The sequence below is a fragment of the Mirounga angustirostris genome, unplaced genomic scaffold (genome assembly GCF_029215605.1).
Source record: "Mirounga angustirostris isolate CCGP_5_RB_7025 unplaced genomic scaffold, mMirAng1.0.hap1 SCAF_16, whole genome shotgun sequence".
NCBI classification, from domain to species: domain Eukaryota; kingdom Metazoa; phylum Chordata; class Mammalia; order Carnivora; family Phocidae; genus Mirounga; species Mirounga angustirostris.
Genome location: NW_026991724.1, coordinates 53,830,266 through 53,855,080, shown reverse-complemented (window position 1 = coordinate 53,855,080; position 24,815 = coordinate 53,830,266). Strand labels below are relative to the sequence as shown.

The window sequence follows — 24,815 nt, the reverse complement described above, 5'->3', positions numbered from 1 at the left end:
AGAGACTCCCAGGAGGCTGTGGGAGGCATCACACTTGCCTCCCCGCCCTCCCTGGCTGCCCCACATTCCCGGGGCGAGTTCTGAAGGGTGAGAAATAACATCTGGACCAGGAGAGATGGCTGAATGCCAGGTCCCTGGGGAGAAGTGGCCTGGGGTTCAGACACCCGGGTCCCAGGAAGGGCGTGCTGGAGGCGAGGACTCCCGCTGAGGGAGGAGGGCCTGGACTTCTGGGTCTGGGGCTCAGATTCTTGGGTCCAGGAAAATGGAGAAGGATGAGGGCCTGGACTCCTAACTCCTAGGAGGCGGGAGAGGAAGGGGCTGGGGTCTAAAATGGGTGAGGGCTCCGAGCCAGAACTCTGCCGTAGGGGCAAAAGGGGAAGACGGTCTAGAAAGCCATTCTTAGTATCTGCAAGTCAGGAGTTTTCGGGAAACCGGAGCTGCGAGGGAGGGTCTGGTTTCCCAGCGTAGGCAGGACGGCTGCGGGGGTGGGGGGAGGTCTCTGTGCCAGCAGGAGGGGCACTGAGGCTCGGGGACTCTCGAGTCCCGCCCCTGGGCGAGAGCACATCCGAAGGCCTGCGGCCCCTGCCACCTGGACCCCCGGATTGGCCGCTGCCCCTCCTGGGACCGAGCCGGCCGGCTCCCCGCGACGGTTCCCGGAGCGGGCGCGGCGGGCACCGGACGCGGGGGAGGGAGCGAGTGCCCCCAGAGGGGCGGGTGGGGAGACCGGGAAGGCCCTGGAGGGCTGCCCGGACGTTGGCGCCCTTCCCAGCAGGGGGACCTGTGGCTTTCAGAATGGGGGTGGTGGTGGCTGGACGCCGGATGGGGGGAGGTGAAGGAGGCCAGAAGGGGGGGATTGGGGGAAGAGAGGGGTCTTTGGGGGGCAGTAGGTGTTATGGGGAGGAAGGCGAGGTGAGTGTGAGAGGGAGAAGGGTGTGGGGGCTTGGGGTTAAGGCGGAGGACGGGAGAGGAAGCAACTGGCTGAGGGAGCAGGTTTGAGTGAAGACAAGTCCCTCCCGATTTTCTTCCTGTCCATCTGGCCCCTCACCCGCTTTTCCAAAACCCCCTGCGAGCCGGAAACTGCCCCGCCTCCCGGGAGCGTCGAGCCAACCCGGCGGCAGCCTCTCCGTGACGTCACAGGTTGCCAGGCAGACTGCCACTCCGTTCCCGCGGGCCCAGTTCTGAGGTGCCGCGGCGGGAGCCAGAGGGCTGCGCTGCCACCAGGAGCCTCCCGCCCGGCCTGCCCGCCCGAGTGCTGCATCCAGGGAGAGGGGGGAAGACGTACAGAGCAGGAGGACAGAAATGCAGAAGGGGGGACAGAGACCTTGACGGAAAGGGAAGCAGGGAGACGGTGGGGAAGAGAGGGAGGGCGCCTGGCTGGCTCAGCCTGGAAGAACAGGCGACTCCTGATCTCGGGGTTGAGAGCTGGAACCCCATGTTAGGTGTAGAGATTGCTTAAAAATAAAAAATCTTGGGGCGCCTGGGTGGCTCAGTCGTTGAGCATCTGCCTTCGGCTCGGGTCATGATCCCGGAGTCCTGGGATCGAGCCCCGCATCCGGCTCCTTGCTCTGCGGGAAGCCTGCTTCTCCCTCTCCCACTCGCCCTGCTTGTGTTCCCTCTCTCGCTGTGTCTCACTCTGTCAAATAAATAAATGAAATCTTTAAAAAATAAAATAAAATAAAATAAAATAAAATAAATAAATGTTTTATGGGGCGCCTGGGTGGCTCAGTCGTTAAGCGTCTGCCTTTGGCTCAGGTCATGATTCCAGGGTCCTGGGATCCAGCCCCTCGTCGGGCTCCCTGCTCCGCGGGAAGCCTGCTTCTCCCTCTCCCACTCCCTTTGCTTGTGTTCCTCTCTCACTGTGTCTCTCTCTGTCAAATAAATAAATAAATAAAATCTTTAAAAAATAAAAAATAAAAAATCTTTATAAAAAAGAGAGAGAGGGCGCCTGGGTGGCTCAGATGGTTAAGCGTCTGCCTTCAGCTCAGGTCATGATCCCAGGGTCCTGGGATCGAGCCCCGCATCGGGCTCCCTGCCAGGTGGGGAGCCTGCTTCTCCCTCTGCCTCTGACTCTCTCTCTCTCTCTGACTCTCATGAATAAATAAATAAAACATAAAAAAAAAAAAGAGAGAGAGAGAGAGAAATTGAACCGAACCAGCAATGCCTGCATCTGAAGCCCTTTACCGCGGCCTTCAAAGCTCAAAGGTGAGGCTCTTAGGGCTCTTCCATCTCCTGTCTTGTGGTGCGCGTCGCAGCCGCGCAGTGTCTCTGAAGGTCAACAGGCCTGGGCCGACAGACAGCATTGCCGTCCCTAACAAAGGGTCCTAGGAAGTCTGTCTACCTTGATTTGTTTTGTTTCATTTTATTTTATTTTGTTCTATTTTATTTTATTCCACACTTGGGGTGATGAAGATAGTTTTTGCAAAAGGTACCTCATTTGCAAGAGGAGGCCCTGGGGACATCTTGCCCCTGGCACTCTCTTCCCACCCTGCCCCCCTTCCAGGGTGAGGGTGTGTGTGCTCTCCTTCGGAGGGCAGGTCCCAGCCTGGGCTCTGCTACCAGCAGCAAGGACCTCTTCCCTCTCTGGGTCCTTGAAGCTCCTTCCTTGTCCTCCTCCTCCGGGACGTCAACGAATGGGTGGTGGGCTAGATTTCCAGAAGATGTATCAAAGGCTCAGCAGGGCTGCAAGGGACTTTTTCTATCTTCCTCCTCCTCCTCCTCTCCCCTTTCACAGAAGGGACAAACTGAGGCCCGGAAGCAGCAAGTCTTTCACCCTAGATCCCCCAGCCACGAAGACTCAAGGACCTGGGATTCTGGCATCTTAGCCCACAGTCTGTGACACCCCCACAGGGTTCGAATCAGAGCTCCCACGGTGAACCCAAGCTTCACCTCCGTGGGTTCATACCAGGGTCGAAACGCAAATGGTTGGGGGCCAACAGGCGACCAAGAGAAGCCACTGGGGTCTGACAGCCAGGGGCAGCGGGGACTGGGACAGATTGGAGAACAGGTGCCCTGTTAGGAGTGGCTGCCCCCCTCCTCCAGCCTCTCTGCACCGCAGAGCTGCCCACCTTTGCTGGATTGTGCAAAGTTTGAAAGGAATACGCAAAATCTCCCTCACTGTTGCAGTGAACTAAAGAAGGACCCACCACCAGGGATCTGATTTGTCCCAAAGGGATCTGGAGGGGTGGGGGTACCAATGTGAGACCTCTGGTTAGAGATGACATGGGAGGGCTGCCAAGATCACCCAGAAATCAGTTGACTGGCCAGAACGATCCCTAGCTTGGCCCTACAGAGGGCACCGCAGGAAAGGGAGGGTCCCTGTGAGAATTCAGGTCTGCTGATGGGGTCCCCAAAGGGGCCTAGCGGATAGGGGATCCCAGGGAGGCCCCAGATGTGATTGGAAGGATCCCAGACAGACAAGGGTATCCCAGAGGTGGCCTGGACAAGACAGGGTTCACTGAGGTCCCCCCTTAGACCTGACAAGGGTGTTTTTAGACATGGCCAAAGGATCCCAGAGGCACCCTAGATGTGAGTGGAGAATTCCAGACACACACAAAAGTGATAGCACAGTGGTTCCAGAGAATTGGGGATCTCAAGATGACAAACGTATTTGGGGGAACAGGACAAGAGAGTCACAGATGGGCACAGAGATCTGAGATGTGATAAAGGGTTTCCAGAAGGCCCCATACATAAGTAGGAGATCTCAGATCTGACAGGAGAGTGTCAGACATGAGAAGGGGATCCCAGAGAGACCGTGGCTGGACAGGGCTTAGGGTCGCCATCAGCAACCCCCTCCCTGTGTGATGATCTGTGGGCTCACCCTTCCCAGATGAGATTAAGGAATCAGACACACAAGGGAGCTCAGAGAGGTCCCAGGCTTGGTTGGACGATCTCAGACACCACAAGGGGATCCCAGAGAAGCTCTTGGGATTCTGGAAGCACGGTCCTGCCCACCCCCTCCACACAGACATATAGTATAGTCCTCTATGGGTCCTGTGACCCAAGACATGAGGATCCTGGGGATCCCGAACATGACAAGGAAATCCCAGAGGGGCCCCAGACACGATTGGGGTGGGGGGGTGTCCCAGAGGGGCCCTGAGCAGGGCTTAGGGATTAAGGCAGCCCCCGCCTCCCCGCAGTGTGGGGAATCACGGGTCCTATGACCTAGGGTGTGGGGACGCCAACGCGCCGCAGCCGTGGAGCCCCGGAGAGCCCGCACGGGGCTCAGGCCCGGCGGGCGGCCGGCAGCAGCGCACTGTCAAACTGGTAGGTGAGCTTGCGCTTGACCTTGCGGATCTCGCCGGTCTTGGCGTAGTTGCGCAGAGCGCGCGCCAGCTTCTGGTAGGTCATGCGCTTGCGGTTGCCCTTCTGCTGGCCCCAGCGGCGCGCCAGGAGCTCCTTGTGCTTGGACGAGAACTGGAAGACGCCGGCGCCCGGTTCCACCCACCACACGCAGTCGCGCATGTCCCCGCGCGTCAGCAGCCCCAGCAGGAACTGGTACAAGCGCAGCTTCTTGCGGGCCCCTGCGGTGGGGGGCGACGCGTTAGGGGGAGGGAGCCTTTGGGCGCCGCCCCCACCCCCCCCCCCCCGCTTCGGCCCCCGCCCCCGGGCCCCCAGCAAGCCTCAGTCTCCCGGCCGAGAGCACTGGGGCGAGGGAGGTGGCTCCGACTTGTGCGACCACCACCCCCGTCGGAGGCCAGCCGCTCTCCTCCCTGAAGCTGTTCCCCCGGAGCTCCCATCCCCCTGCTTTGCTTTATCTTGGGTTTGCGCGTCTCTCCTCTGCCCTGTCGGTGGCCAGCACATAGTAACACGCATCTGCCCTGCGTATGGATGAGAGGATCTGTGAAACGGGCTGCCAGGACTCCTCAAAGGCTTATAACAGGGCGCTGAGTGGTGGTGACGAGATCTGGAGCGGGTTTGAACCCGCCTAGCCATTTCTCAGTCCCAGAGGGACTGGGATCCTGGAAGGTTCGGGGGTCTGACTCTTGGGCTCCTACAAGGAGCAAAGGCCCCCGGAAGCGGGAGAGGGGGCTGTTCATAGCAGGGCATTGGCTACAAGAACCCCCCTCCCGCCCCCCGTCTGCCATTTCCCAGCACTGAGTGACCTTGAGGTGGCGACTTAACCTCTCTGAGCTGGCCTCTCCTCAGCTATAAATGAGGCTGTGTGTGTGTGTGTGTGTGTGTGTGTGCGCGCGCGCGTGTTACTTTTACAAACCTTACAAACTAAGTGAAGCACTTAGTGCTAGGCATTTGCAGTTATGAGCTCATTTCACCTTCCTCAGAACACCAGGAGATGGAGCTGCTGCCGCCCATTTTACAGATGGGAAACCGAGAGCCAGGTAGGGAAAGTAACTCATGATCCCAACCGCCCAGGAGTTGAGCATACTACATGTGAGGGACACGGGTGGAAACAGGGGTTCCATGGACTGGTGTTGATGTGGTGATTATGTCCGGCACTGTTGTTCAATAACGGTGGAGACTTGCTGATTGCCCACTCTGGGCCAAGCACTGCTCTCATTTACCTATATCATCCCACTTAATCCCCCCCCACACCAGTAATAGACACTTACTGCCATCCCCATTATAGATCGGAAACTCAGGCAAAGAGAGGTAGTCATTTGCCCCAGGTCACACAGGGAACCGCCCTCAGCCCTGGAGTATACAGTAGGTGCTTGAGAAGCCGGGGTTCCTTTAGCCCCCGCACCTCCATGTGGAGCTCCACCCTACCCCACTAGCTCCTACGTACCTGCCTCAGATCCCCTCCCCTCGGGGCCAGCCATGAGGGCCTCATCCGACTCGCTGTCTGAAACTTCCAGGGTGGGGCTGTCCAGCAGGAGATCCTCCTCCTCCGACAGCACAGGGCTGGGGTATGGGGCATACGCCGGGGGGCCCATGGTCTGCAAAAGGTCAGGATCACCTGCAGTCCAAGGACCCCCTTCCCTCCCTCCCTCTGCGCTCTTCCCTCAGCTTCCTCCTCCTGGGTCCCCACTGTGGCCCTCCCCACTCTCTTGACAGCCTGCCCTCTGGCCTCGGTTTAGATCTCCGTGGCATGGCCAAGGGACGCCCAGGCCCCCTCCCTGAAAGCCTGCCCAACCCAGATCATGGCCTTCTGGGCTGCCCCTTGCCTAACATCCATGCCTGTGTTGGCTGGTCCATGCGAAGGAGTGAAGACGGTCCCTAACCTCAGAGGTTTACAAAGGCTTTCACAAGCTGCCTGGCATCTAGTAAATCTCGATCAAATGATGGGGATGTTAATCGTGTCCCTTCCCCTCACCTGGCTGGTGAAGTCCTCCGTGGGGTACGCTGGGAAGCTGGGCCCCGGGGCTTCTAGGCTGGGGGCCGGGTCGAGGTTCCCCACGGGGCTGTAGGTTGAGGGTCCGTAACAGAGCTGGACACTCTGGGGGTGGCTGAAGGTAGCCACAGCTGGGTTGAAGGCTTCATAGGAGGCGGCTGGGACAGCTGGACTGAGGTCCCAGCCCCACAGGGAGTCTGGGGGAGGGTGGGAGGGCGCTGAGTCAGAAGTCAGGTCTGGCCTCAGCCCCTCCCACTCGAAGCCCCCAGCACAGAGAGGCCATTGTGGGCCTTGCAAATCTCTGGCCCCAGAATTTGCATGGGCAAGAGGGTGGGTGGGAGAGGAAAGGGGAGGAGGTCTGGAGACCTGGGCTAACCTTATCCTGCTGAACTAGGTGACATCCTCCCCTGGGACTCAGCTCCCCCATCTGTGAAATGGGCCCGAGGTCCAGGTCAGGAGGATGGCTAGGGCAGGGCCACTCACCAGAAGCCCCCTCTGAGTCGGGGTAGCTGGGATGTTTGCAGCTGTCCAGGTCATAAAAGACGCCATCTGGGTACTGATGGGGTGGGGGAGGAAGAGGGGTCATCCCAGGCTTCGGGGAGCCCCCACCCCATCTGGGCCAGCAGGAGGATTCTGACAGGGACAGGGGAGAAGAGGGGAGGGCTGGGAGAAGGAAAGAAAGAGACACAGAGACCAGGCACCAGAGACAGGGGCCAAGAGATAGATATACAGAGATACGGAAAGCAGGGACACACACAACACAGCAGGAACACACCCCCACACCCCCACAACACAGCAAGAACACACACAGAGAGAATGAAAGACACAGGCGGAGATGCGCAGAAACCCCGAGACCCAGGCTCTCAGAGAGGGACATGGCAGCCAGCACCTGCTAAGACCATGGGCTCCAGGAAGGCGTGGGGAAAGTGTGGACCAATTCCCCCAGGCTCGCCTGTCCCAGGGGTGGAAGTGTTTCTACAGAGGCAAAGAAAATCTCAATGCTTCTTTATTCACCTCTGTATCGCTTTGATCTACCCCAAGAGTCGTGTGTTGCTTTAGCAATTATAGTAAAGACCAAAGCTAGACATCCAGACGTCCCAGCAGCCTCACTCCCAGGTATTCCCCCAAGGGACTGAAAACATACGTCCACAAAGTAGCTTTGTTCGAGAACAGCTTTTCTAATATCCCCAAGCGAGAAATAGCCCGTGGATGGGAGAATGGATAAACTGGTGGTTTTGGGGTGTGGATGGGGGGGGTCCTACAACAGAGTACTATACAGCAAGGGAAAAGAGCCAAGGCTGGAGCATCTGGCTGGCTGTCAGTGGAGCATGCAACTCTTGATCTCGGAGCATGAGTTCGAGCCTCACGCTGGGGAGAGAGCTTACTTAAAAACAACAACAACAACAAAACAATGCCCGATGCACACTGAACGTTGATGAAGGAAGCCAGACCCAAAGGGGGACATCCTGCATGATGCACTTCAGATCAAGGTCAAAACCAGGCAAAACTAATCCGTGTTGGAAAAGATCCCAGGGGGGAGGGGTGATTGTTGATTGGGAATCTTCCAGAGGGAAGGAAATGTTCTATGTGTTGGTCTGGTTTGCTGTTACACAGATGTGTGCGTAATGTGAAATGTCACCGGGCTGCACACGAGATCTGCCACTTTGCCAACTTGTAGGTTATACCTCCATTTAAAAAAAAAAAAAAGGCAGAAAACTTGTCAGGTTGAGGGCAGGTGGGACATGCTGGTGGCGGGGCGTCCACAAGTGAGTGAGGTTTTAGTTCTTGGGTGGGGTTGTAGGTTATGGGTGGTGAGTAGAGTATCCCGCGTGTCTGAACTATTAGACTAGCTTTCGAAAATACAGTTTAGCAAAGAAGAGAAGGAAAGAAGGAATAAACAGGTTCGCTGAATGTGGGGCGGGCGGAGGAAGAGACACAAAGCCAAAGACACAAGGACCCCCATCCTCCCCATGCCAGGAAGTGGACCCAGAGCCTGAGAGCTGAAGAGACGGTGGAGAAAGGTCCATGAAGGGGATGGGGCAGGTGAGGAGGAGGGTGCTGGTGGGAGATCCGGAGGGGGAGTCAGAAAGACAAAGTGACAGGAAGGAGTGGAAGGGGAAACTGAGGCAGGGGGTCAAGGTGGGCCGTGTGGGTCCCCCCCACCCTCCCTGGCCCCCGGGGCCCCGACTCACCAGACAGCTGAAGTGTGGCCCGTCGAGCCTGGAGGGGGAGAGACACAGGGGCATGTCAGGGTGCCTTCAGCCACCTGAGTCTCAGAGTGGTTGGGAGCCGATGGGGCGGGGGGAGGCGGCTGCAGCTGTGACCACCGCAGTTCTTCTGCTGTATGTCCTTGTGCGAGACCAGCCCCACCACACTCGAGCGGGGACAGGAAGTGGGGGTGGGGGGGAACAGGCAAATGTCCCCCCTCCCCTGGGATTTGCATAGAGAGAGGCTGGTTGGGGGGCAGGGAAAGTGAGGGAGAGAAAGTCCCTGGAGAGGCGGTGTGGGCGCCAGTGGGCCGGTGGGGGCAGGGAGGGGGCCTCCGTCAGTGAGTCGGTTAAATGGGTCCACCTTGGACCAGAGGAGAGATGGAGAGCCGCTGGGCAGGGATGGGAAGGAGATGGGAGAGGAGGGAAGGGAGGAAAGTGTGGAGAGAGACATTCGCTGGTGCAGGAAGTGGTTGAGTCCCAGAGATAGGCAGATGGGGCCAGGGGAGAGACAGGGAGACAGCAGGAGAGAGCAGACAGACAGACAAAGAACTGGAAAGAGACGGGGACAGAGACAGAGAGGGAGCAGGAAGCAGAGAACAGAGCCCCAGAAACAAAAATGATATGGCGAGCAGCAGAGTGGGCAACAAGTGAGCAAGCCAGAGGTTTGGTGAGGCCCAGTGGGAGACTGGGGGGACAGACAGGCCTGGAGGGCCGCCTGGAAGAGGCCGTCAGCAGGAGGGGAGACCGGCAAGCATCCCACGGAGAGATTTTCGAGGTCTGAGAGAGACAGGGATAGGATGGAGGAAGGAAGCCGAGGTAGGAGAGGTAAAGAGAGATCTAGAAGGGGCAAAAGGCAGTGTGGACCCTCTCCCTTCCACCCCCCTGCCCCCTGAGTGGGGCAGACCACCACCCCTGAGGGAGGCCTAGCAGAGGGGCTTAAGTGCAGGGGGACGCCTTCCTTTAGGGAACCCCCACTTACTGTGCAGCCTCCAGGGCGAGCATGGTGGCGCTGGGCTGGGTTTGCTGCCTGCTTCAGCCACCACCCCTATTTATACCTTGGCCCAGCCCCCTGGGGGGGGCAGGGGTGCCGGCTGGCCTGCACAGAGCACAGCCCTCCTCGAAAATCCCCTCGGGGAGGGTCAGGGGAGGGGGCTGGATTGCACAACCCCTTGGTCACGTGGTGGAGAGGGCAGGCCCAGGGGCCGTCTCGATTTGGGGATCCCCACGGTTGGGGTGGGAATGGGGGGCTGACCCTGAGGGGTGGAGATGGGAGAGGAACTGGATTCAGGGGGACCCTAAGGAAGTAGGGAAGCCAAGGGGTCCTGTGGTCCGTGAAGTGGGGGTCAGTAAACGGTGTGGGCTCGACCCAGGCCCAGGAACCAGAGGGGGAGTGGGTTGCTGGGGATGGGGGGCACATGATATCAAGGGGCAGATTCAAGCACCAATGGGGTCAGAAGGCAAGGCGGGGCTGCCGGGACTCTCAGGAGTGGACGTGGCCTGGCGGGGGGGGGGGTGTCTCTGAGGAAAACCCAGGCCCAGAGCCTGTGAGGACCCCAAGGTGGAAACACCGTGGGTGTATGACATGGGAAGGGGGGCGTCCCCTGGGTTGTGCTGGGGAGTGGGAGCTTCTGTGCGAGGGGCTGCCCCAGGCCTGGAGGAAACAGGTCAGCACCTGGAGGGCGGGGCGGTCCAGGCAGAGGAGGATGTGTGGTTAGACATTCACTCAGGACCTCGAGGGAGGGTCACAGGGGGAGACTGAGGCAGGCACGACTTTCATGGGGCTGGCAGCAGTGCTGGGAGCCCAGGGGTCTTGGAGGGAAGGTGAGGAAGTCAGCGGGGGTTTCCTGGGGGTCAGGGGACCCCAGTGAGTGGAGATGACCCACCTGGGCCAGGGTTCATGACCGTGGACCCCACCCACCAAAGACCACAAGGCGCCAGGAAACAAAAGGCCTGAACTTTATTAATTCTCTGCCAACACTGCCCCCCCGCCCCCCAGCCCTGGTGAGAAGCCTGCCCCGGTCAGAGGTCACCAGGCCTCAGGGCCGGGAGGGCCAAAGCGCCTCAGAAGCTGCTCCTGGTCTTCCAGGTCCTTCCGAACCTTCTTGCGCATGTAGAAGATGGGGCAGTCCCGGCTGTGGGCGGGGTGGGGGTCAGGGTCAGGCCTGGGGCGCTGCCCGGCCCGCTGATGGGGCCGGGGCCGTTCCCAGGACTTTGGCCCCCGCCTGCTGCCCACCCAACCCCCCTCCAGGGGCAGGCTGTTTGCTCAGCGGGCATGGGGGGAGCTGTAACAGCGGGTACCCGCGGAGGCGCTGGGCTCCACCAGCCGTATATCACCTGTCACCTGGCGTGGGAACCAGCCCCGCCCACCTGTTCCCTGGGGAAAGCCTGGCCCGGCCTGGGGGAGGGGGCCAGGGCCGAGGTGCGCGTGCGTGCGTGTGTGTGCGTGTGTGCGTGTGCATGTGTGTGCGTGTAAGAGCAGAAGAGAGAGAACCGCGGTCATTTCCTGGGCAGCTGCTGGCCCCCGGAGCGAGCTCTCCCCGCAGCAAGGCCGGGACACCCAGAAAGTCAGCCAGCGCGCCCCCCAGGGCCTTCAGGTCAGGGCTCCGGTGCCCGGCCCGGGAGCTGGGAGGGCGGGCGGCAGGCGGGCCCCCGCGTACCTGGTGCAGATGACATCCTCATGCAGGCTGCCCTGACAGCGCTGGCACTGGGTCCAGAGGCGCGAGAAGCGCTCCTCCAGAGCGTTCAGGTGGGACACCTGGGGGCGAGAGGGCTGAAGGTGGCCCCGCCCCCCCCCGCGCCCTCCCCGCGCCGCCCCCCGCCCCCCTCCCCTGCCCCTCACCTCCTTCTGATACAGCTCGGACTCCCGAGGCTGGCAGAACTTGCACACGGCTCCTGGCAGAGGGGGCGGGGCGGCACAGGGGAGCTGGGGCCCAGCCAGGGCCCGGGCCGCCCTATCCCTGCCCCTTCCCCACCCGCTGCCCATCCCGGCTCCTGAAAGTCCCCGGAGACAAGAGAACAAGGGAGCAAGTGTGTGGGAGAAAACTCCCCGGGGAACTCCCTGGGCGGGGGGCCCAGGACCCTCGAGGGGGTGGGTGCCTGGAAACGGGCGCCCCCAGCCAGGGGCCGGGGCCCATCCGGGTGGCACTGCCAGCTCGTGGGGCGGGGGCCGGGGGCCCGGGGCTCACCCTGGTGACCGAGGACCGTGCGGCAGCCGACGCAGCAGCTGTGGCGTTTGGCAAAGGCCAGGAGGCCGCCCACCTTGCCCGTGAGCACGGTCTTGCAGCGCGTGTGGTCACCCCCTGCAGGTGGGAGCAGGCGGTGGGCCTGGGGCCGTCCGTGCCCCCCGGCGCCCCCCGCCCCGCGCCAGGCAGCCCCCCGCATACTCAGCAGCACGGCCTCGGCGCGGCCCTCGCCCAGGATGGGCTCGAAGATGCGCAGGAGCGGCTTGGCGAGCTGTTGCTCTAAGTAGTACTGCGTGTCGATGGGCAGGCTGTGCTCCAGCACAAACAGGGGGTCCTGCAGACACAGCGGCCGGGAGCGGTCACGCCGGGCGTCAGCAGCAGGCTGCGCGGCGAGGGGCGCTGGCATGGGGCTCCCAGGCGTGAGTGCGGGCGGCGGTGTGGGGCGGTCAGCGGGCACGGGGCCGCCCCGCGGAGTGCGGCATCGACGGGGCGCATGGGTCTGGGACGGTGTCAGGGACCAGGAGGGGTCCCTGGCCGTGAGCTGTGACCCACGCTGGGGCCCACGGGTGGCGGTCCTCAGGTTACCCAGCAAAGGTCAGAGGTCACTGCTGGGGGTGTGAGGGGGGACAGTGGCCAAGCCAAGATGTGAGGGGGCGGGACCGGAACTGGGGGCTGAGGAAGGGGTCGCGGGGGTCACCGGCCATCAGGGTGGAATGGGGGAGGACGTGAATCCTAGAGAATTAGGGGCTGGAGAGCAAGGACCAAGGAGAGAGACACACAGAAACAGAGACGGTGAGAGCCAGTGTGCAGAGTGAGGCTGGGGCCTCTGTAGGGGGAGTGAAGGAGGGGTCAGAATAATGGGGGGGCCTCCAGAGGGCACAGGAGGCCTGGGAGAGAGGCAGCATGGAGCCAACTCCCAGGGGTGTGTTGGGGGCGGTTCTCAGGGCCCCGTGGGGCCCACAGAGGGAAACACCCCCCCCCCACCCCACCAGGCTTGGAAAGCAGAAGTGAGAGCTGAGGGGAGCTGGGCGGGGCTGGCAGCCCAGGTGGGCCTGACCTCGGACTTCATGTAGGCAGCCACGCCCTTGGCAGCACCGATGATCACGTAGGGGACACGGTCGCCCAAGCTGGGCGCACTCCCGGGGTCCCGCTTCCTCATCCTGTGGGGAGACCGGGGCGGCCGGGCGGGTGAGGGCAGGTGGGACAGCGGGGCGGGCGGGGGGCGTAGAAAGCGGCGCCCAGCTGGCAGGAGAGGGGCTCTTTCTGGGCGGCCCCGCACCCCCCACGGCGCCGGGCGGACCTCTCGGCCAGCTCCACATGGGCCTGCTTGCCGGCGTAGTCCGCGGCCGCGCGGGTCAGCTCCTTGGTGATGACCAGCTGGGAGATGTCAATGCGGTTACACAGCAAGTCGGAGATGACGTCCTGCGCGTGGGCCACGGCGCCCGCGGGATCTCTGCAGGGACCGGGGTGGGGGTGGTGGGGAGGATGTGTGTGTGTCGCCAGCGGCTGCCGCGGGCCGGGCTGGTACCTCCACCACCCCCGAGCCTGGGGGGCCAGGATGTGCTCTGGGGGCTGAGGCCCAAGGCGGGGAGGGACGGGGCCAGGCCACAGGCTGCAAGGTGGCAGAGGCGGGGCCCAGACCCACAGCTGTCCAACCCCACACTCTTTCCACCGTTCCCCCACTGAGGACGAGCTGGGCCTGACACCTGTGTCCCCAGGGGAGGAGGAGGCTGGGGGCCTGGACCCCTGGGTCTGAGGGAGAGGGGCTGCGGGTAGGGTCCCACCCACCTGTCAATGAGCAGGCGGCGCAGGGACGCAGTGACGAGGTTGGCCACGAGGGGGCAGTTGTCCCGGCGCACGGCCTCCAGGCCCTTGCAGTCCATGCGGTCATGAGCGTCCGGCCGGGAGGAGAAGAGCAGGCCGGCGTACCGCTTCTTGCTGATGAGCAGGTAGGGAAAGTAGACCTGGAGGGGGACCCATGGCTGAGACCCTCGAGACTTCCAGAGGCCTGAGACTTCCCTCAGAAACAGGACACACAGGGCTGGTCTGTGCAATGCGGGATTGGGACGCTGGGGGGCATGGACCCTAAGACCCCAGCGCCTGAGCCCAGGGACACCCTCAGCATTCCAGGGGCCTCAGATGTGAAATAGAGACTGGGATAAACCTAGAGACAGGTCCTAAAGCACGAGATCCAGACGTGGGGGTGTGGCCTGGAGAGCCCCAAATCTGGGTCTGGAACAGACCTGAGGCAGACAGGGGTGTAAGGAGCTGAGACTTAGGCCCAGGAGTGAGCCCTGAGGTAGGGGCTTCTCAGAATTGGGAAGCTCCACGTTTGTGAGCAGCTATCCCAAGACCTGACCCCAAGTCTGAACCTTGGGGATAACACGCAGCGTGAGTCCCCAGACCCTAGCCTGATTCCTGCTGGGCACCAAGGAGCACTGGCCAATGGTGCCCCGATCCAAGATTCGCCCCATCAGGGTCCCCAGCGCCCGAGGCAGCCCCCCCACCCAAAACCAGAGATGCTGTAAGACTGACAAGGTTTTCAAAAAATAGACGTTGTCCTGTATAGCAAAGCCCAAGGCTTTAGAGGTTTTCAAACTCAGGAGAATCCAGCCAGCAAAACACCTCAAAACTGGGGCATGTGAACATAAAGAATGGGATACCCAGAGTACCCAGATCTGGGCACCCCAAAATGGAGAGACCCTGAGCTACACTGGGGTTCTCCAGATGCTGATATACCAGGGGAACCTCACGTGAACGCATTCTTAAACTTCGCAGGCACCAAGAATCAGAGATCCTCTGAAACCTGCAAGGCCCGCACCTGCCCACTCCAAGCCCTGAGGGAGATTCCGACTTACCTTTTCAAACTCGAGCCGGATCGGCGGGGGAAAGTGGCCTGACACCCAGTCTGCGGCCTCCCGCCCCAGAGCCATCGCCTCGGCCACAGAGGAGACACCAAATCGGCACATGACTGAGTCAGTGTCACCATATACCACCTGGGGAGGGGTGTGTGTGATGGGGAGGCAGGGGGAGAAGGGGGCCAAGCCCCTGCACTCCCCCAACCAGCCCTGGGCCCATCCCTGGACAGCAGGTGGGGTGGCCTCTGACCTTGGCGTGGGCGCCATAGCCATTCTCCACCGTGTACTTGGACTCCACCAGCTGCTTTGTTCTCTCAATCATCTGGCGCCCGAACCCAGTGACACTCTGTCAGGGAGAGAACCAGGCAGTGAGGGCCCGGGAGCCATCCACAGTGAACACAGGCTCAGGGTGCCATCCGCGACCTCCTGGGGGCTCGGACGAGTGACTCCACCCCTCTGAGCCTTGATTTCCGAATCTACAAAATGGGGCTACTAAGCTGCTCCTTAGGTCTGTTGGAAAGAACTGGCTCCCTGGCCCAGAGCTCTGGGCACAGAAGAGGAATGACTGCAAAAAAAGGCATGTTGGCAAGGCCGAGGCCAGAAGAGGCCATCAGCACCCTGTTTCCCTCCACAGAGATGCCCTGCATGTGGTGACCCTGCAGGCAGCTCTCCATGGTGCAGGACCACTGGCACTCCTGGCCCCCTCCCTGAAAGCCAGCAGTGATACCCCCACATCCTTGGGCAGCCGGAAATGACCTTACTTGCTGTTAAATGCCCCCCAGGGTCGAGAGTTGTGCTAGCCTCGTGGAGAAACTTTCCAACAGTCTTACTTTACAGGAAACTGAAGCTGGGGCAGTGGGGAGCCAGGGGGCACACACCAAGGAGAAATGGGTGTGACTCTTCTGTTTTGGTTTGTTTGGACCCAGTCAGAAGACCTCTGTCTTTTAACTAGAGCATTTAGGTGACTTACATTTAGTGTAATTATTGATCATATCTGGGCTTAAATCTACCACTTTACTATCTGCCTTCTGTTTGTTTCACCTGTTCTGTGTCCCTTTTTCTTTCCTTCATCTTTTCCTGGAATGATTCTGTGGTTTTGGTGGTTTTTTATTCCATCTCCCTGCCCCTATAAGCCTGAGAGACAGCAATAAGAAAGGAGCTAAGAAACAGACATGAGAGAGGGACAGAGAGAAGGGTGAAGAAGGAAAAGACAGATAAGATGAAGAAGCAGTAGCCCTGATGAGGGAGCTCCAGGGGAAAGAAAGCCAAACCCTCCTGGCCTGGCCTCTGCTCAGGGGCTGGAGTCTGACAGCCAAACACCCACCTCTTTCCACCAAGGAGGCTGGGGACACCCCAAGGAACTATGAAAGGCCAATGAGAGGAGTTTGGGTGGGATGCACTATGGGATGAACCTTGCCCAAAGAGAGGCCTGGCTTTTACAGGGAACCTCTAGGCCCTTGGAACATCCTAAGAGAGTGTCTTTGTTCACCTAGGACCTTGGACTATCCTAACAACATGACTCACAGTGAGGCCTTGGGCCACATGGTATCAACCTGACCTCTGTTTTTTTTTTTAAAGATTTTATTTATTCATTTGAGACACAGAGATAGAGAGAGAGAGAGCATGAGCAGGGGGAGACGCAGAGGGGGAGGGAGAAGCAGGCTCCCTGCTGAGCCAGGAGCCCGATATGGGACTCGATCCCAGGACCCTGGGATCATGACCCGAGCCAAAGGCAGACGCTTAACCATCTGAGCCACCCAGGTGCCCCCTGACCTCTGTCTGTAAGGGCCGGAGACCAAGTAACGAAGGTCAGTCGCACAGATGCTCTGTGCCTACGTGACTGACCCTAATAAAAACCCAGGACACAGAGGCTCCAGTGAGCTCCCCTAGTGGGAAACAATCCGTACATGTCGTCACACATCAGTGCTGGGAGGAATGAGCACTGTCTGCATGACTCCACTGGGAGAGACAATTAGAAGCTCTGTGCCTTTGCCCTTGGCTGATTTTAATCCCTATCCTTTAACTGTATTAGGTCATAATCACGAGTGCGATGGCTTTTCTGAGTTCCTTCAGTCCTTCTAGTGGATCACAGGAGGGGAGGGTGATCTCGGGGGCCCTGGGACTAAAGGTGGGTGGGTGTGTACACAGGCCTCTCCCACCAAAAAGCCCAGTCACCGGCAATTCTTCCAAGTCTTCCACCTAGAGCCCCATGAGGACTGACATAGTGCCAGATACAGAGGGAGCTCCCCATGGCTGGGAGCAACCAAGTTTGGAATGTGCCGAGACCCAAAGCCCAGGGAAAGGAGCTGGACAGGAAGACCTTTCTAAGGCCACGAGCCGAGGCACTGATCCCAGCTTGGCAGAACCTCAGACCCAGATCCTCTGTGATCTGACCGTGGATCTGTTTTCCTGTCCGAGCAGCAGAGCTGCCTCTGGTAAACAGGCCTGGGACGCCGCTACAGGGCAGGGAGGGAGGCAGCGGGCTCTCAGAGCAGAGCACGGACCAAGCGCCTTCCAAGCATCTTCACACCTGGGGTGGGAACAAGCACCTTCACACCCGCTCCTTCAGTGACGGAGCACGCCCAGCAAATCCAGCGTCAGAGCCCAGCGGTGCTACTGGTTGGCCCCCAGCACTGCCCCAGCCCCCATGAACAGAGACACAGCCCTGTTCTCCCAACAGGCGGGAGGGAACCTGCCCTCTGCATCCCCACCCCGACCAGGGGAGGAGGTGGGTGGGGTCTGTCAGATCGACTATGACAAACGGAATGAATGAGCAATGAACAAAACCTCCGCTCACCCCACCACTCCCCCTCCCTCCCCTGCTTCATCTGCCTGCCAAGCCCTTGGCGCCAACTGCCTTCCTACACACATTTACTGCTGTCACCGTCCGTGTACCCCCGAGGCTGCGTGCTGCAGGAGGGCAGGAACCCTCGTCCGTTTTGCCACCTGCTGGACCCACAGAGAATGTTCAGCAAGTTGGGGCAACGTGACCTCTACCACACGGAGAGCTGGTTCTCCTAGGGAGGGGCTGTCTGCTCCCCCCTGCCTACTGTGGAAACCGAGCACTCACCTGAGAGATCTCCAGGCACGGCAGCTTGCCCACCTGGGCACCAGTGAAGCCATAGACAGAGTTGGCGCTCACTTTCAGTGCCAGCTGCCGCCCGTCCAAGACCTGCCGACGCAGGGGGTCTGTCTCCTTGGCCAGCTCAGCCTTGGCCCTGGAAGGACAGGAAGCCAAGGCTACGGACACAGTGCCCCAGATCTCAGGGAGAGATGAGAGGCCAGGGCCTGGACACCGGTTAGGGTGCCTTTCTAGAAATGAGTGCCGTGTACTGGTGTGCAGGCTGTGCACTGCACAGAGGCGCCTAGCAGAGGGGGCAAATGGGAGCAGTCTGGAGGGGCGTCTTGTTCTAAGTCACACAGGGGCTGCAGTTAAGTATGGCATAGGAATCCTGGAGTGACCCACAAGGGACAGGGACTGACGAGGAGCCTCAGCAAGTTTGAGCAGGGGTGGGTGTGATGCTCAAGAACCCACCTCTTCCGGGCGCTGAGCAGGTTCTCCAGGATCTGGGGCAGCAGCCCTTTCCGCACTGATGTCTTCACAAACTCATCCCCTGTGGGTGTCTTGATGAACTGATCCTCGGTCAGCCTGGGTCAGAGGATGGGGGTGGGGTGGGGGAGGAGGGCGTGAACCTGGCTTCCCCATCTCTTCCTCCTCCAGACCCTTCAGGCTCTCCCCACCTCTCGAGTCTCCCCTCTACTCCCCTCCCCACTATTTCTGGGCCCCTGGCCCTGCCCAGACTAGAGCTAGCCCCCAGGCAGTCCTGGGGTACACAGGATGAAGAGGGGGCCATACCCTAGTCTCTGGGCAGCCCCGGGCCGCAGGAGTGTGGTGTAGCACAGATTGTGGGCCATCATGATGGATGGGTACAGAGAGGAGAAGTCCAGGGTGGTGATGGGCACATCGTAGTACCTGGGAGGGTGCAGAGGAATCAGGCCCGGGAATCCCGAGCCACCCTGCCCCCCCCAGCCACGGGGCCTCACCCTTTGAGGGGCTCGATGACTGTGGCTCCCGTGTAGTCCTCGCCGCCCTCCGTCTTTACCACGGGCATCAGCAGTCCCTCGTGCATGGCCTGGGAGGGCAGAAGTCGGTAAGTGGAGGCAGGAATGGGCAGGGCAGACCGCAAGAGGGAGGAGGAGGAGCAGGGAAGGGCATCCGGGCGTCACGGCCCAGGAGCCACAACGAGTGACCAGGGGCCAGGAGTGGGACTTGCTGGGGGTGTTGTCCCCGGGCCCACCCTCAGCTCCGCCCACTGACCTGCCGCAGCAGCTGGGACACGACCTTGACCTGCTGGCCACGGCTGAGCAGGTAGCCGAGGGGCACGCCAGTGACCCGCGCCATCTCCATGGCGTTCACCAGCACCATGAGCCGCTCCAGCAGCCGCAGGGGCAGGAAGGCGTCCTTGAGGCAGTACACGGCCAGCCGGCGGCGCGTCTGGTCATTCCCGTTCTGGGGACACGCACGGCTGGCGTCAGGGTCAGGCAGAGGGCGAGGGTCCGGGTGCGGAGCGGGCAGTGGGGAGGTCAGGGAGTTGACAGGGTCCGAGGGAGGAGGGCGCCGTCTGAAGGGCGAGTGTGGACTAGAGGGGCGGGCAGGAGAGCGGAATAAAGGTCGCAGCGCCAGAGGTCATGTGAGTGGGCAGGAATGGGGAGTCACACCTGCAGGGTGAGGTCGCCAATCAAAAGCAAGAGGTCAAGGTCAAAGTCGGGAGAAGAGCTGGGAGGCTGAAGCCCCCGGTCGGGAAGGCGGGAGGCTGAGGTCAGAGCAGGTGGAAGGAGGGGTCAGAGGCCACAGGCGGCAGCCAGGCACCTGCAGGTCGGTGATGATGCTGTGCTGCACGTCCTCTTTCTGCTCGCCCAGGAAGTGGAAGCTCACGGCGTTGAGCGTGTAGGAGCGGAGCTTGTACTCCCGCAGCAGCACCTGCGGCAGGGGGCGCAGGGTGGGCCCGGGGCCCCGGCGGCAGTCCCGTGAGGCGGGCACCCGCCCGGCCCGGCCCGCGTACCTGCAGCATGTCCATCTGCACGCGGCCCACCATGCTGACCACCTTGCTGTCCCGGCGGCCCGTCTGCTTGGACTGGAAGGACGAGTCCCGGATGTTGGAGCGGAGGCCAGACACGCGGCCCAGGAAGGGGAATGTATGCACCTGGAGGCAAAGCCGGCGGGCAGGGCGGAGCTGCGGTGGGGAGCAGCCAGATCTGGGGACCCGCCCCCCCCAGGGCCACGCCAGAGGCATGGAGACCAGACGGGCCACGACGCCACCCGGGATGCCGCGCTCTTCCTGCAGGGAGCCCAGGGCTGGGTGGCCGGAAGCAGGGGCAGTTCTGATGCAGAAAAAGCCTCTGGGGCCGGGGAGGCGTGGCCTGGAGGTGAGAGACAGGAGGCCAGGACGGGGAGAGTCAGAGGCCTGATGGCCACGGGGCTGAGAGGCTAAGGATGGAGCCCAGTGGCTGGGGAGCCGCCCTCAGATGGGCAGCTGGAGGAGCAGAGCTGGGGACGATCTGAACTCAGTGGGAAGGTGGTGTGTGCATGGGCTGGGGGGCCTGGGGGAGAGCTGGGTGGGAGCACAGCAGAGGGCAGCAGGGACAGCTAGGTCTGAGGTCAGGAGAGAGTGGTACCGGGAGGGAAGGCGGGAGGGCCAGGGTAGAGAGGAGAGGCCTGAGCCGATGGAATAGCAGGTCAGGGGACAGAGGGGAGAGGAGCAGTGCCCTGTGTATAAATGCCTGACGGACAGGGATGGACTTCTTCCTGGCGCTGTTGGGGGTCATAGACGTGACTTTTTTTTTTAATAGCATTCAATTTTATTTAAGTAGGTTCCATGCCCACGACCCTGAGATCAAGAGCCGTATGCTCTAGTGACTGAGCCAGCCAGGCTCCCCAAACGTGATTTTTATTTTTCATTACAAAACAGGCCAAACATAAGGAAGAGGAACGAATAATATAATATAACCCCCACTATGAGCGGAATTGTCTCCTCGCCCCCACCAAATATGTTGAAGGCCTAACTTGCCAACGCTTCAGAATGTAACCTCATTCAGAAATAGGGTCTTTACAGGTGATCGAGCTAAGACGAGGTCACCAGCGTGGGCCCTGATCCCCTACAACCGCATCCTTAGAAAAAGGGGGGAAAAAAAAGAAAAAGGGGAGATTTGAGCAGAGACACTCATAGAAGGAAGACAGGCTGAAGAATTAGGGAGATGGCCTTCCACACCCCAGGAATGTCTGAGACAACCAGAAGCTAGGAGAGGCCTCAGAAGGAACCAGCCCTGGGAGGCTCTGATCTTGGGCTTGAGATGACACAAGTCCGCAGTCCTGGGTTCTGGCAGCCCTAGCAAGCGAACGCACCCCACACAGTCACCCCCGGATTCAACAAGCCTCAAGGCATTGCCACACGCTTCGAGGAACCCCCCCTTTCCCTTATTTTTTTACTGACGTATTTTAAAGTCCAGAAGATAAGACGCTATACCTGTGCACGCTTCAGTCTGCCCCTCAGACACACAAGCCTTTCCTTACTTAACCATGAGTGCCCTCCTTGCCTCGGCAAAAACCACGATAACCTTCTGGACTTTGAGCAGGGCAGGGATGGGGCCAGGGCTGTTTTCAGCAATGTCCCTGGAGCCACTGGGGGGCGGTAGGCTGCAGGTCCATAGCAAGACAGACCACCGCGGGGGACAGAGCCACAAGGGAGAAGGCAGCGAGGAGGAGCAGGGTGGCCGCCCACCCCTTGAGCCCCCAGTGGGGCTTCTGAAGGCAAGCCTCCCCCACCTGCCTGCCCTACCTTGAGAGTCTGGGCCCGGGAGATGAGGTACGGAAGGTCAAAGTTCTGAATGTTGTAGCCGGTGATCACATCAGGGTCCATGGTGCGAATGAAGGTTGACCATGCCTGGGGTGGGAGCACATCAGGTCACCCTGGTTTGTCATCCTGATCGTCCCCCTGGCGTGGGTCCTCCCCACTCCTGGAACATTCCAGAAGCCCCCCAGAGCAACCCTAGAGCCCTTCTGCCCATTGTAGAAAGACTGAGCAGGTGCTCCTGAAAATAACACGGAGCTCAGAGGGGAAATGTTCACCCCTGCAAAGCAAAGGGATCTGAACCCGTGGACTGGATGTCTCAGCGTCCAGAGGCCTTGGGCCTGGGATGTGGAGGCTGGGTGGGGGGTTCTGAGGAAATGAGGGGAAATGAAACAAGGGCCACCTGGAGCAGTTCCTCCTCCCGCTCGTAGCTCTGCACTTTGGCGCCCAGGATAGGGGCGCAGGGCCGTAGAGTGAGCGCCAGGCGCAGGAAGGGCTCCGGCTCACCCCAGCGCAGGCCCAGTGAGCAGATCTGGATCACAGGGTCCCGCTCGGGTTCAGGGAAGATGCCTGCACAGGGAAGAAGAAGGGGGATGGATGCAGGGGACCAGACTCCTCCTTTTCCTTCATGACACATCAGGGCGGCTGCACCTCCAAATCTCCCCAGCCTGTCTACTCCTCTCTACCCCCACTGCCTGCAGACCCCGCACAACCCACCCTGGTTCCCTTATGCCATCATCTTCTGGCCCTCTCCCTGTCCCTCACAGACTGGGATGGCCCTGCCCCAGGGCCTTTGTGCTTGCTATTCTCTGCAGAGGGGTGTGTGTGTGTGTATGTGTGTGTGTGTGTTGGGGGAGGCTGCCCATCCCTCTTCACTAGGCTTGCCTCATCACCCCGGAGGCCTTCCCTGCCCACCTGTCTGAGCTGCCCTGTCACTGTCCACCACCATCCTCCTTCGATGGAGAATCTTACGATGACCTATCCATTTGCATGTTCACTCCCTTCTTCCCGAGAGTGAGCTCAAGAAGTATGGGGACTGCTGGGGCAAGATCGGCATGTCACCAATATCTAAAGGGAGGGCAGGAGGAGCTCCTGGCCCCGGAGACAGACCTTTGCGGCCAGCACACTCGATGTCAAAGCTGAGCACGCGCAGGGGTGCGATTCGCTGCCACTGCCCTTCCGGCGGGTGACTGACTACGTCAGACCACAGCACGTCCGCCTCCAGCTGACACAGCGTGGCCTGTAGGGATGGGGCCTGTCAGTGGCTGCGGGGTCCCGGCTCTGTGCTCCCCCCCTTCGCCCCTGGGGAGCCCCGTACCTTCCCCTCCAGCCTCAGGACGTATTTCTCTGCTGGGAGTTCCAACCAGTTGCAGCCGACGATGTCTGTGTCCACCATGAACCTGGAGGGAGACGAGGATCAGTAGGTGGAAGCTGGCCGGGGGTGGTGGGGGTGGAGGCTGAAGAGAGGCAGGGGCTGTACCGGATCTCAAAATCGACGTTGGCCTCATAGGGCGCGAAGCTGGGGGTGCCCAGGCCTGCCACACGGATGCCCTGCTCCAGGAGGCGGCGGGCGGGGGCCATGAGGCGCGGCAGTGCCAGGGTGATGCGCAGAAACGGGGAAGGGCCGTGCCCTTGGTACCCGAACATGCCTGTGGACAGAGGAGGCTGGCAACCGGCCCGGGGGGACCCCTACCCGCCTGGCCCCCAGGGCGGCACTCACTCTCCCGGGAGCACAGCTCCACAGACAGCACCGCCGGCCCCGTGAGCTCCTTCCCTCCGCGCTGGTCCCTGCTGATGGCCGCATTCAGCTCCCGCTGCAGGTCACCCAGGTGCTCGGGCCCAAAACCTGGTGTGGGCGAGCTGGTCAGAAGCACGGGGGGCGGGGGCGGCGGGGGCGAGAGCAGGTCTCGAGGGTCAGGGCCACTCACCAGGGGGCGCTGGGGTATAGAAGTAGGGCGCAAAGCCGTGGATGTGGCAGCAGACCGACACGCCCTCGTCGGTAACTCCAAAGGCACGGAGCACGGGCACGGGGCCGCACGACCGCTGGGGTGCTCCAGGCGGGGGCTGTGCTGGGCCTGGGGGGTCACGGGATAACACAGGGGCGACCCCTTCAGGCTCCTTAAAGGCTTGCCTCCCCAGGCTCCTCCTGGGCTGGGAACACAGCCCCCTAGTTCCTGCAGTTTGGGGGGCATCTGCCTGCTGTTCACTCCGCCTTGACCGCCTCCCCGCTGGCCTCCGTTTCCATCTTTGTCCCCCTAGAGTCCGTTTGCCACTGTAGGGCCAGAGGGAGCCCCCTGCCTTTTTTTGCAAAAAATATTTTCTTTTAGAAAATAACACCGACTTTGCGTGTCCAGTGTTATGAGCTTTAACACACATAGACTCGTGTGACCACCACCAAAATCGGGGCGCAAGACAGGTCTGTCACTCCAAACAGCTCCCGAGACGTGCTTTTGTCACTACACCCCCTCCCACCACAAGCCCGGGCACTGGTGGTCCGTCTGCTCTCGGCCATTTACTTCTGTCCTTTTGAGACTGTCCATAGAAATGGAACTACGCGGTCTGCTGGCTCCCGTCAGAGGAACCCTAGGGGAAATATCTAGGGGGCGGGACTGCCTGGTCCTAAAAAAGAGTAGATTTAAGTCTTGTATCTCAATAAAGCTGGGGGGCGTGGTGGGAAGGGTAGGCTGAACTCCAAGAAACTTCCAGGCTGTTTCCCAGAGGGGCTGCCACCCACCGCCTTCCGGCCGGGAGGGCACAAGCAAGTGTTCCAGTCGCCCTGCATCCTCATCAGCACCTGGTGTCCTCGGTGCACATGCGCCTTAGCTCTTCTGCTAGGAGCGTGTCTCACCGTGGCTGCCGTGTGCATCGTCCCGACAGCCAGTGACACGGAGCGTCACCTCCAGGGCTGGTTTGCCACTGTGCATCCTCGAGTGAACTGTTCAAGTGTTCTGGCCCCTCCCAGACTGGACTGTTTTCTGACTATTGAGATCTGAACGTTCTTCACATATTCGTGGTACTGGTTTTGTGTCAGATATGTGGACTGTGAACGTTTCCTCCCTGCCTGTAGCTCGTCTCTTCACTCTCTTAGAGGGCAGCCTTCTAACCTGCGAGTCGGCATGGGTCTCTCCAGCCAAAGGCTTTCCAGCCCGTGCAGAATGGAGCCCCCAGGTCCTTGCCTGGGCAGACAGGGTCACACGGGCCGCCCCTACCCGCGTCTTCGCCCCCTGCTCCCGCCACCCTGGGCTCCTGGCTGTTCCTTGAACATTCCAGAACTCTCCCTCAAGACCCTCGGTCCGGAATCCCTCTTCCAGACCGCCCCATGGCTCCTTGGTGCCTCCTCAGAGAGGCCTCCTCAGACCTCCGAGATGCGCAGTCTGGCACCTCTGCCCTACCTTAGGTCCTTCCATAACCCTCATCGCCACCTGAGG

The 24,815-nt window shown here is 60.8% G+C and overlaps 2 protein-coding genes and 1 long non-coding RNA gene across 8 annotated transcripts in view; 1 reads left to right on the top strand and 2 right to left on the bottom strand.

Moving 5' to 3' along the window:
- Nucleotides 1–102: 102 nt before the first annotated feature.
- On the bottom strand, nucleotides 103–9,152 carry SPIB (Spi-B transcription factor). Of its 3 annotated transcripts, XM_064581818.1 has the most exons (5): nucleotides 8,482–9,152; nucleotides 6,773–6,845; nucleotides 6,272–6,486; nucleotides 5,744–5,894; nucleotides 103–4,520 (listed from the first exon to the last, which is right to left on the bottom strand). In XM_064581818.1, exons 1-5 carry the CDS (start codon nucleotides 8,533–8,535, stop codon nucleotides 4,222–4,224), a joined length of 792 nt encoding a protein of 263 aa, XP_064437888.1. In that variant the 5' UTR covers nucleotides 8,536–9,152; the 3' UTR covers nucleotides 103–4,221. The 3 variants fall into 3 exon arrangements, with proteins under 3 accessions (XP_064437888.1, XP_064437887.1, XP_045747965.1); XM_064581817.1 differs by lacking the exon at nucleotides 8,482–9,152 and having other exon boundaries at nucleotides 6,773–7,216; XM_045892009.3 differs by lacking the exons at nucleotides 6,272–6,486; nucleotides 8,482–9,152 and having other exon boundaries at nucleotides 6,773–7,216.
- On the top strand, nucleotides 4,386–15,557 carry LOC123855942 (uncharacterized). The gene is made up of 3 exons (XR_006793606.3): nucleotides 4,386–4,494; nucleotides 5,280–5,336; nucleotides 14,460–15,557. It is a non-coding gene; the product is annotated as an uncharacterized LOC123855942 (long non-coding RNA).
- Nucleotides 10,438–24,815, bottom strand: part of POLD1 (DNA polymerase delta 1, catalytic subunit) — a 26,616-nt gene continuing 12,238 nt past the window's right edge. Inside the window, exons 4-27 of one of the 4 annotated variants that reach the window (XM_064581742.1) lie at nucleotides 23,316–23,462; nucleotides 23,108–23,233; nucleotides 22,868–23,036; nucleotides 22,706–22,787; nucleotides 22,498–22,627; nucleotides 21,791–21,957; nucleotides 21,376–21,480; nucleotides 19,603–19,743; nucleotides 19,410–19,520; nucleotides 18,858–19,049; nucleotides 18,584–18,672; nucleotides 18,396–18,512; nucleotides 18,075–18,188; nucleotides 17,610–17,757; nucleotides 14,790–14,885; nucleotides 14,540–14,677; nucleotides 13,470–13,645; nucleotides 12,982–13,134; nucleotides 12,739–12,841; nucleotides 11,883–12,015; nucleotides 11,685–11,798; nucleotides 11,339–11,490; nucleotides 11,157–11,254; nucleotides 10,438–10,631 (exon numbers count right to left, since the gene is read on the bottom strand). In XM_064581742.1, coding sequence (XP_064437812.1) covers nucleotides 10,526–10,631; nucleotides 11,157–11,254; nucleotides 11,339–11,490; nucleotides 11,685–11,798; nucleotides 11,883–12,015; nucleotides 12,739–12,841; nucleotides 12,982–13,134; nucleotides 13,470–13,645; nucleotides 14,540–14,677; nucleotides 14,790–14,885; nucleotides 17,610–17,757; nucleotides 18,075–18,188; nucleotides 18,396–18,512; nucleotides 18,584–18,672; nucleotides 18,858–19,049; nucleotides 19,410–19,520; nucleotides 19,603–19,743; nucleotides 21,376–21,480; nucleotides 21,791–21,957; nucleotides 22,498–22,627; nucleotides 22,706–22,787; nucleotides 22,868–23,036; nucleotides 23,108–23,233; nucleotides 23,316–23,462 — 3,107 coding nt within the window. In that variant the 3' untranslated portion in view covers nucleotides 10,438–10,525. Of the gene's footprint in view, nucleotides 10,632–11,156; nucleotides 11,255–11,338; nucleotides 11,799–11,882; nucleotides 12,016–12,738; nucleotides 12,842–12,981; nucleotides 13,135–13,469; nucleotides 13,646–14,539; nucleotides 14,678–14,789; nucleotides 14,886–17,609; nucleotides 17,758–18,074; nucleotides 18,189–18,395; nucleotides 18,513–18,583; nucleotides 18,673–18,857; nucleotides 19,050–19,409; nucleotides 19,521–19,602; nucleotides 19,744–21,375; nucleotides 21,481–21,790; nucleotides 21,958–22,497; nucleotides 22,628–22,705; nucleotides 22,788–22,867; nucleotides 23,037–23,107; nucleotides 23,234–23,315; nucleotides 23,463–24,815 lie in introns of all 4 variants that reach the window. The other 3 variants (XM_045892006.3, XR_008507356.2, XR_010408286.1) reach the window with 3 other exon arrangements.